The 10,646-nt window shown below is 45.8% G+C and overlaps 1 protein-coding gene across 1 annotated transcript; it reads right to left on the bottom strand.

Annotated features, from left to right (window-relative positions):
- Positions 1-676: 676 nt before the first annotated feature.
- dusp1 (dual specificity phosphatase 1) lies at positions 677-3,972 on the bottom strand. The gene is made up of 4 exons (XM_078260894.1): positions 3,295-3,972; positions 2,914-3,059; positions 2,571-2,790; positions 677-1,848 (listed from the first exon to the last, which is right to left on the bottom strand). Exons 1-4 carry the CDS (start codon positions 3,704-3,706, stop codon positions 1,493-1,495), a joined length of 1,134 nt encoding a protein of 377 aa, XP_078117020.1. The 5' UTR covers positions 3,707-3,972; the 3' UTR covers positions 677-1,492.
- Between the last annotated feature and the right edge of the window lie 6,674 nt (positions 3,973-10,646).

The raw sequence follows: 10,646 nt of genomic DNA on the forward strand, positions 1-10,646 counted from the left end.
ATAAACATAATTTTTTATTCAATCAACAGAAAATTTAACTATTTTGATAATAGAAAAATGTATTATTTAAGCTAAAATGCTAATACATTCAGTTCGTATAACTTCAATTAAATGTGAACATTTGCTGGTTTAAGTAGTCCTCTATAATATTGAAGGAAACGTCTCAGTTTTGGACTGTTGGCCACACAAAACAAGCAATTTAAATGTCAACTTGTGCTTTGGGAAATTATAAAGCCCCAATTTATTTATTTTTGTACTAATTTCTAACCAAACGATTAATTAGAAATAATCCACAGATTCATCAATAATGAAATAATGGTTAGTTGCTGCCCTAAAATGTTTGTACTACTGGTCATATACAAACACATTTTTTATTTCTAGGGATATAATTTATTCCATTCAATTTTGGGAGACAATAAGCTTATGAATTTGCTTTGTATTTTACACTAAATTTGTATAATATTTATAACCTGAAGACGCCACTTTGGAAAGATATATCGGTTCTAAGTATTAGTTACCTCAAGTTACTTGGCATTATTGACATATTGGTAGATAACTAGATGTGACATTTCAAAAACTAAATCTGTTTTGCAAGTTATTGTGCATCATTGGTCTCACCAGTGAATAAATGTCTTCTGTTGGACAGAGAACAAAAAAGAGAAAATCTTCAACGGAGTACAAAAGTCAAATGAGATTTATTAAACGGTATAAAAACATTTAAACAAACATATGCAAAAATAGATATGATAAAGAAATATATTACTTTAGTTCAATAAATATGTCAGAATGCAGCCACTGAGGACTACGCGACCCCATTTTAGTAGTTTTGGGGTTTTGTCTGTCTCAGCACTGTAGGACACAGTACAGAAACATGAGGTAATTATGGTCCATTTCCCCAATGTGTCAGGATCGTCAAGGTTTCGCGATGTCTTGAATCGCAGGTATTTGCATTTGAATAGGCAACACATTCAACTCTCAAACTGAACATGAAGATTCCTGCCACATCTACACTGAAAAGAAGGGGATACATTCATTGTTCGTCAAATGAAGGAGTAACTCCCATGCCATGTTGCGCAATGGGTTTGAACAGCTTTCTTTAACCAGTACAGAAAGCAAAATAGACTTTTGAGAGGATAAGTCAACATTCCTGAGACAACTGTTAATCCTCTCCATTATGTTTGCTTAAAAATGATTATGATTATCAAAAGCAGTTGCCTTCATGGAAAAATAAAAATCAGTCCTTTGAATAAAGAATATTCAGATACTTCTAATTTCCTCTACAGGATTCATCTAAACTACCTTTTCAGCCAGAGATTTGGCCAGCAGCTAACAGAGTCACACAAACTGACCCCAAATACTAGTTCTCATTCTGTCCAGTGATACCAGTATCACCATCAAATGGATTATAATCAGGACTGTGTTTTGTGCAGTGCTCTTTGTAAAGTCACTTCAGTTACCAGTCCAAACAAAGTCTGTGCTCCCCACACCTTCCTCAGCAGCTGGGAGAGGTGGTGATGGGGCTGTGGAGGAATGAGAGCTGACCAGCAGACGTGTGTACGGGGATGGACACTGGGAAATTGAAGACTGTGCTGTTGTTGCGGATTGCTGGACTGCCAGCCTCCGACGAGCAGCTAGATGTGGCCAGGACCTGGGACTCAAACTGGAGGAGCTGACCCATGAAGCTGAAGTTGGGGGAGATGATGCTGCGGCGCTGCTTGACAAACTCAAAGGCCTCGTCCAGCTTCACGCGGTTGGTCCGCATGAGGTAGGCAAGGCAAATGGTGGCCGAGCGGGAGATGCCAGCTTGACAATGGACAAACACACGGCCTCCTTTATTCCTCACCGAGTCTGGGGGGGGGAGAGAGAGAGAAGGGACGAGAAAGCAACATTAGTTCACTGTAAACATCTATCAGGTGATTAAATGCATTTGCAAATAATGGAGGTTAAAACTCTGCAGGTCACAGGAAGGCAAAACAACTAAGAAAAAGTCTTTGCAACACTTTCAGTTCCCTTTTAAATCCAACAGTGCTCATTAAGAGACAGGAACAGAGTTATAAGGGGTGCAGGGTGTGAGCATGTGGGGGTTATTCCCAAAGGAGACAGTCTGAATGGACAAAGGAGGGGAACAGACCCCTGCTGGGGGGTATTGATCTGGGAGGAAGGCCGACAGTGAGAGAGGAGAAATTGCCTTTTGTTTAGCCAGAACAAAGAGTGGCGTGGAGGGAGCCATTCATGCACCGCCAGCCTACCCACTACAAAACTAGTTTGGAGCCGCTGCCTCACAATTCATTAGATGGAGGCATCCCTTTTTCTACGCCTGAGAGGTGGTGATGATGTAACCACTATTGTGGTGGAGTGGGGAGCCTGTGCTGAGCCAGCTGGTCGGTTTTGGAGGGAATTTTTTTTTTTTTTTATTTAAATCCAGGAGTCAAAGAGTGTTGTGAAGGTAAAGGGGGGTTGGATGTTTGTGTTGCTTGCCATCAGGGGGCTCAAGTAACAGCTGTGATAGGCGCGTCAAATTTGGCAGTTGGAGGGAGTGTGAAGGGGGTAAAAACGGAGTGTGTACTCACCGATAAACTCGATTGCCTCGTTGAACCAGGAGCTGATATTGGCTTTATGGTTGTCCTCGACAGGGATGCTCTTGTAGAGGAAGGAGTCCACAAAGTGGTTGGGGCAGTTGGCAGAGACGTTGATTAGAGCGCTGATCCCAAGCATGTCAAGCATGTCTTTTCTTGAAGCATGGTAAGCACTGCCGAGGTACAGGAAAGGCAAGATCTCCACAGGACCACCCTAAACAAAAAAATAAATAAACAAAGCAACCCCATTCAGTCAGCTACAAAACAGTACAACAGGAAGTAAGGAACAAACAGAGCGTGGTGTGCAATCTGATTAAATAAAATAAAAGATACTAACCTGGTCATATAAAGGAGTGTTGCATGGACTACAGCTCGGGTCTGCACTCCCAGGATGGCTGGAGCTCAGGGGCAAACTAAGCCCTTGTGGAGGGGAGGGCTTGGTACACATCTCTGGAAACTCTGTGGAAAATGTATCAAAGCCGCCTGAAAAGTAGAGAAAAAGGACATCTAGGTTAGATGACACCATACAGCACAGAGACACATCCACGTTTAAATATGGGTCTGCAAAAAGGCGACAACTGCTCATGGAGCTATTTTGGAACATTGTTTACTCCAGTACCAGCTGGTATGGTGACAGCTGTAATCCGCATTTGTTGCCCCGTTGTTAGGATACAGTGAAACAATTGTGCGAGGCTATTTCAAGCAGTCCCCAACTCACCTTTAAGAATAAAAACCCTAGACCCACAGGGGTCGCGACACAGGGCCGTAACAGCAAGCATCAATGTCCCGTCTTTCTTCGCCTGGCTTAAGTCCAAACTGCGGTCGTCAAGCAGCACGACAGACTGGTACTCCCCGGACAGGAGCCGGTTCCTGGTGTCCTCGTTGGGGACAATGTGCTCAAGTCCCAGACCACCCCTGGCTCGCCTGCGCACTATGGTGCTGAAGCGCACATTGGTAGAGCCCGATATGTGGGCCGAGTTAAAGGACAGGAAGGATCGGCAGTCCAGCACCAGGCAGCCCGCCGGGACGTCGCCCTCCAACAGACCACGGAGGGACGCACAGTCGATAGTGGGGACCTCCATAATGACCATAGTAGGACGGCGGGATAGAAATGTAAAATCCAAATACATAAGCTTGTACGGCAACAAAACAGAAGTTTAGGTTGTTGTGAAAAAGGCTTTTCCCCAAAGTAGCTTAATCTTTGAAGCGGCAAATCCTTTGTTCCGGATAACGTTTTTTTAAAGAAAAACAGTCCAAAAAGTTTTAAGACTATAGTAGCGGGTCCTTTTCTTTTCTTGAGTGTATCCTGTAGTTGTGGGTTTTCTTTAAAAGATTAATATATTCAACTTGCGTTTGACTTGCTTCTGGCTCAGAGCGCTTTGGAAAGCGTTTATATGTGCTACAGCTCGTGCTTGTGAATGAGAGAGGCCACTCACGTCAGGCGACCGCCCCTCTTGGCTTCCTGTCAACACTGCGAACGTCATCATCTCCACCCTCCCCCCTCATTGAGTACATGGTGCGGTTGCAGAACGGGGCTCGCGCACATCGCACGTGCAGGACATTTTTGTACATGCGCAGTGCGCACGGCACGTACGCGGCCACGCTGTGTCAAATCGCCTAGATTAAAAACACTAGAACCTATTTATATTGGTTCTAGTGTTTTTAAGAGTTAAAAGTACTTTAAACCGTGTGCAGATCGGATGTGCATTGCATGTGCAAAATGGGGGTTATTATAAATGATGTACAAAAAAATATATTGCACTTTGCCAAAGTTGCACAGAAAACAAATGTAAATGTGAGTCCAGTTACAGTTATAGCGAATGAGTCCAGAGGGACCTCAGTCAGCAGCCTCCCAGTCCACAGATGTCCATACTACCACAGAGTGTGGATGAATTAAAAAGTTAAACCATAAAGTTTTAACTGGGAGACTGAGGCATGGATGTGTTATAAGAGATCTTTTCTCCTTAATTGTTCTTTTATCTTTTATAATACTTGTATAATTATTCTTGTGTTTCCAAATCATAACTGCAAATAAGGAATTTGCCAAATTTTCCATGATGTTAGTGTTTAATTAGATTTCTATTTTGCCTCTTCACCTGAGAGTTGACAAATAACAAGATAATAAGTCAATATCTGCCATGGGGGCCATAAAAGTTTATTCTTTGTTTTTATTAGTCAGAGGTACATAGTGTTCAATGCCCCGAGAGCAAAGGCTAACCATAAAAGTTAATCACTGTATAGAAATCTGAAGTCCAGTAAATTTCCACATGCTGAGAAACAAAAACACTGGTCGACCACAAAGATAACAGCAGATGGAGATCTCTTGACCTGTCAGTTTTGTTTCATCTGTGACCAAATTAAAAACAGATAAATGAGGCGTTTTCCTCCGAAGAAAAAAAAAGTATATTTTAAAAAGCAAACATGACGACAATCACTCTGGGAAACCCTTTTGATTTGTTGGTGTGGTTTGCTGACTCAGAGTGGGCAACACTGCTGTCTCATAATAAGTAAGCATGAGGATCATTATTGACAGGCAACAGGCGTCTACTGACAGGAGGGTGTGTTGAAACTACACAGTAGATATGTGCCTAGGTTGTTTTGTTGTGAAACAAATGTTTACTGTGTCGATTTTAAAAAGGTGTTGTTGCGACATACTATTCAAAATCCCATTAAGTTTCAGCTCAATAGTGCTCAGATTATGTTATCCCATTGCCCTAAAAATCTAATGTATTTCTAATTAAGTCTTTATAACTAAAGTATCACATTGTATGTGCCAACTGTTTTAAACTGTGTATTGCTTCAAAAGACCAGGCTGACATAGGCCATGGTGACATCATTCTCACTTAAATGTAACCTGAATATGTGAGGACTTTCAGCCCTGTGAATCCACATCCATACTGTTTTGACTTCAAGCAGACGGATATGTGTTATTTGAGAAAGAAAGAGGGAGGGGGAGGGGAGGGGAAGCTTTAAGGACAGAAACTTAACCAATCACAACAAAGTGCAAAAACTCTCCAGCCGGTTTAACCTCACACTCCTGTGAGATGAGTCAACTGTGAGACACATGCAGGAATGTTACAAACTATACAGGGAAGGAGAGTTGAACAGGGCTCTTAAAACAGTCTGTACCCAAACATTTTGTCCTAAAATGTGTCTTGCCTCCAGTCATGAAGTGCTGGGCTTACATCCTGGAGGTTAGGAAAGAAATCAAACACCAGATGAAGGAGTGAGCAAAGACAGATAGTAGCCTACAGCGGATGCCTGGTGAAGCAATTGTGTATTTCCATAAAGTAAATCTTCACCTCATTCATTTCTTCACAGCACCTGCCAATGTTATCTGTGATATTGGTGCTTTCCAAAATGTTCTACAAAACATATTACAAAAAGTTCAACTGCCTAAACTATATTTTCTCTGTTCATGTTCAACATTTATCCGTGCAAATGAAACTCCCCGAGTAAGAATACAAACCTGTATGGGTGTGTCTGTACTGTGTGGGACTTAATATTTAAATTAAGATTTAAAAATAGAGCCTGAGTTAGACCTATTGCTCTGCATGTCCTTTAATTATGGCCCATAATCAACTGTAGCTCTCATCCAGAAAGGGAAGTGAAACAGAGGACGAAAGAGGCATTTCCTGTGGTCCGTCCAACCTCGCTGTCACTTGCTGTCATCCCTGCCTGTTTACTGTCATTGTCACTACAGGCAACAGCTGAGCCGTCAGTGGGAAAACACAGGGCCTATCCTGTCTTAGTGTCTCAACAACAGGAACGTTATTTGAGCCAAAAATGTTTAGTTTCCTGTATACATGAGTGTGGGGACACCAAAAAAACCACAACTGATAGAGTTTGTGGGTTTTCTTGTATGACAAATGTTTTCTTTTCAACATCAAATCATGACGTATAGCTCTCTGTTTTTGAGTTATGATGGTAACATAGTTAAAAAATACCTAGGCTATATCTGATACATGTGACAATAATGGATAACCGTAATGTTAACATAATGCTAGGGGAGAAAAAAAACACACACACACACACACACACACACACACACACACACACACACAAATTAACTTGCCCACCAATTAATCATTCTGATCTTATATACACCTTTACAAGCACTACCAGTTCTTTCCTGGTTACCTTTTTGTATGTAACAAGTAATCCATGTTGATGAATAATTTTCAGGCTTTTCTAAAAATGTTCTCCAACTTTTTTCATATGCTATCCAAACAGTGTAGTTGATGGGTTTGGGGCCATGGGGGCATTAGATGTCACCACAGGAATTTTAATAAAAAAAATGTCTTTAAGGCAATTTTTTCATAAAGGCAACATGGTTTATGGCCTGCTGTTTGAGGTCACCAACTGTAGTAGCCAGATAAACATGTAGTTACTCACTGGCTAAAGGTTGAAATATCCATCCATCCATCCATCTTCATCCGCTTATCCGGGGTCGGGTCGCGGGGGTAGCAGCTCCAGCAGGGGACCCCAAACTTCCCTTTCCCGGGCCACATTAACCAGCTCCGACTGTGGGATCCCGAGGCGTTCCCAGGCCAGGATAGAGATATAATCCCTCCACCTAGTCCTGGGTCTCCCCCGAGGCCTCCTCCCAGCTGGACGTGCCTGGAACACCTCCCTAGGGAGGCGTCCAGGGGGCATCCTTACCAGATGCCCGAACCACCTCAACTGGCTCCTTTTGACGCAAAGGAGCAGCTCCTTACGGATAACTGAGCTTCTCACCCTATCTCTAAGGGAGACGCCAGCTACCCTCCTGAGGCCGCTTGTACCCTGGATCTTGTTCTTTCGGTCATGACCCAGCCTTCATGACCGTAGGTGAGGGTAGGAACAAAAACTGACCGGTAGATTGAGAGCTTTGCCTTCTGGCTCAGCTCTCTTTTCGTGCGATAAACGGTGCGATAAATTGAATGTAATACCGCACCTGCTGTGCCGATTCTCCGACCAATCTCCCGCTCCATTGTCCCCTCACTCGCGAACAAGACCCCAAGGTACTTGAACTCCTTCACTTGGGGTAAGGACTCATTCCCTACCTGGAGAAGGCACTCCATCGGTTTCCTGCTGAGAACCATGGCCTCAGATTTAGAGGTGCTGATCCTCATCCCAGCCGCTTCACACTCGGCTGCGAACCGATCCAGTGAGTGCTGAAGGTCACAGGCCGATGATGCCATCAGTACCACATCATCTGCAAAAAGCAGCGATAAGATCCCCAGCCCACCGAACTGCAACCCCTCTCCACCCCGACTACACCTCGATATCCTGTCCATAAATACTACAAACAGGATTGGTGACAAAGCACAGCCCTGGCGGAGGCCAACTCTCACCTGAAACGAGTCCGACTTACTGCCGAGAACCCGGACACAGCTCTCGCTTTGGTCGTACAGAGATTGGATGGCCCTGAGAAGGGACCCCCTCACCCCGTACTCCCGCAGCACCTCCCACAGTATCTCCCGGGACACCCGGTCATACGCCTTCTCCAGATCCACAAAACACATGTAGACTGGTTGGGCATACTCCCAGGCTCCCTCCAGGATCCTTGCAGAGTAAAGATCTGGTCCGTTGTTCCACGACCAGGGACGGAATCCGCATTGTTCCTCTTCAACCTGAGATTCGACTATCGACCGAACCCTCCTTTCCAGCACCTTGGAGTAGACTTTACCGGGGAGGCTGAGAAGTGTGATACCCCTGTAATTGGCACACACCCTCTGGTCCCCCCTTTTTTAAAAAGGGAACCACCACCCCGGTCTGCCACTCCTTAGGCACCGTCCCAGACTTCCACGCAATGTTGAAGAGCGTGTCAACCAAGACAACCCCTCCACACCCAGAGCTTTAAGCATTTCTGGACGGATCTCATCAATTCCTGGGGCTTTGCCACTGTGGAGTTGTTTAACTACCTCAGCAACCTCCACCAGGGAAATTGATGCCAATCCCCCCCTCATCCTCCAGCTCTGCCTCTACCATAGAGGGTGTATTAGTCGGATTTAGGAGTTCCTCAAAGTGCTCCTTCCACCGCCCTATTACCTCCTCAGTTGAGGTCAACAGCGTCCCATCCTTACTGTACACAGCTTGGATGGTTCTCCGCTTCCCCCCTCCTGAGGTGGCGAACGGTTTTCCAGAAGTACCTTGGTGCCGACCGAAAGTCCTTCTCCATGTCTTCTCCGAACTTCTCCCACACACGCTGCTTTGCCTCTTTCACGGCAGAGGCTGCAGCCCTTCGGGCCCTTCGGTACCTTGCAGCTGCCTCCGGAGTCGTCCGGGATAACATATCCCGGAAAGACTCCTTCTTCAGTCGGACGGCTTCCCTGACCACCGGTGTCCACCACGGTGTTCGTGGGTTACCGTCCCCTTGAGGCACCTAAGACCCTAAGACCACAGCTCCTCACCGCAGCTTCAGCAATGGAAACTTTGAACATTGTCCACTCGGGTTCAATGCCCCCAGCCTCCACAGGGATGCACGAAAAAGCTCCGCCCGGAGGTGTGAGTTGAAAGTCTGTCGGACAGGGGCCTCCTCCAGACGTTCCCAATTTACCCGCACTACCCGTTTGGGCTTACCAGGTCTGTCCAGAGTCTTCCCCCACCCCCTGACCCAACTCACCACCAGATGGTGATCGGTTGACAGCTCCGCCCCTCTCTTCACCCGAGTGTCCAAAACATACGGCCTCAGATCAGATGAAACGATTATAAAATCGATCATTGACCTTTGGCCTAGGGTGCTCTGGTACCAAGTACACTTATGAGCATCCCTATGTTCGAACATGGTGTTCGTTATAGACAATCCATGACTAGCACAGAAGTCCAACAACAAACAACCACTCTGGTTTAGATCAGGGAGGCCGTTCCTCCCAATCACGCCTCTCCATGTGTCTCCATTATTATCCACGTGTGCGTTGAAGTCCCCCAGCAGAACTATGGAGTCCCCGACTGAAGCCCCATGCAGGACTCCACTCAAGGTCTCCAAGAAGGCCGAATACCCGAAGTCTTGTTTGGTGCATATGCACAAACAACAGTCAGAGTTTTCCCCCCCACAACCCGCAAGCGTAGGGAGGCGACCCTCTCGTCCATCGGGTTAAACTCCAACGTAGCGGCGCTCAGTGCTGGGCTTGTGAGTATCCCCACACCTGCCCGGCGCCTCACACCCTGGGCAACTCCGGAGAAGAAAAGAGTCCAACCCCTATCCAGGAGTATGGTTCCAGAACCAAGACTGTGCGTAGAGGTAAGCCCCACCAGATCTAACCGGTAGCGCTCCACCTCCCGCACAAGTTCCGGCTCCTTCCCCCACAAAGAGGTGACATTCCACGTCCCCAGAGCCAGCCTCTGCTGCCCGGGTCTGGTCTGTCGAGGCCCCTGACCTTCACTGCCACCCATGTGGCAGCGCACCCGACCCCAGCGGTTCCTCCCACAGGTGGTGGGCCCATGGGATGGAGAGATGTCCGCCACGTAGCTTTTTCGGGCTGTGCCCGGCCGGGCTCCGTGGCAAACCCGGCCACCAGACGCTCGCTGACGAGCCCTCCATCTGGGCCTGGCTCCAGACGGGGGCCCCGGGCTTCCTCCAGGCAGGGTCACTTCATCCGTTCCTCGATTTTTCATAGGATTTTTGAACCATTCTTTGTCTGGCCCCTCACCTGAGACCACTTTGCCTTGGGAGACCCTACCAGGAGCACAAAGCTCCAGACAACACAGCTCTCAGGTTCATAGGAACACACAAACCTCTCCACCACGATAAGGTGATGGTTCCCGGAGAAGAGGTTGAAATATGAGCTACTTAAATCAGCATGTGTATATGGGTATACAATAATACAAAAAAAGGCACCTATCTACAAAATAATGTAAATATTTATTTATCTTGTTCGTATTTCACAAATGTAAATGATCTGTTCACTCAAGCTCAAGCTCATTACAAACTTTAAAAAACTGTCCAACACATTACAGCTACTCAAACTTAGTTGGTTACACTTTACTTCAAGCAGTACTTGATAAATGATTTATAACACACTTTAATGTAGATGTGAGCATAAATAAGGAAATGTTTAAGTGTGTATTAATATGTGAACAATATTG

Source organism: Sander vitreus, chromosome 10 (genome assembly GCF_031162955.1).
Source record: "Sander vitreus isolate 19-12246 chromosome 10, sanVit1, whole genome shotgun sequence".
NCBI lineage: Eukaryota > Metazoa > Chordata > Actinopteri > Perciformes > Percidae > Sander > Sander vitreus.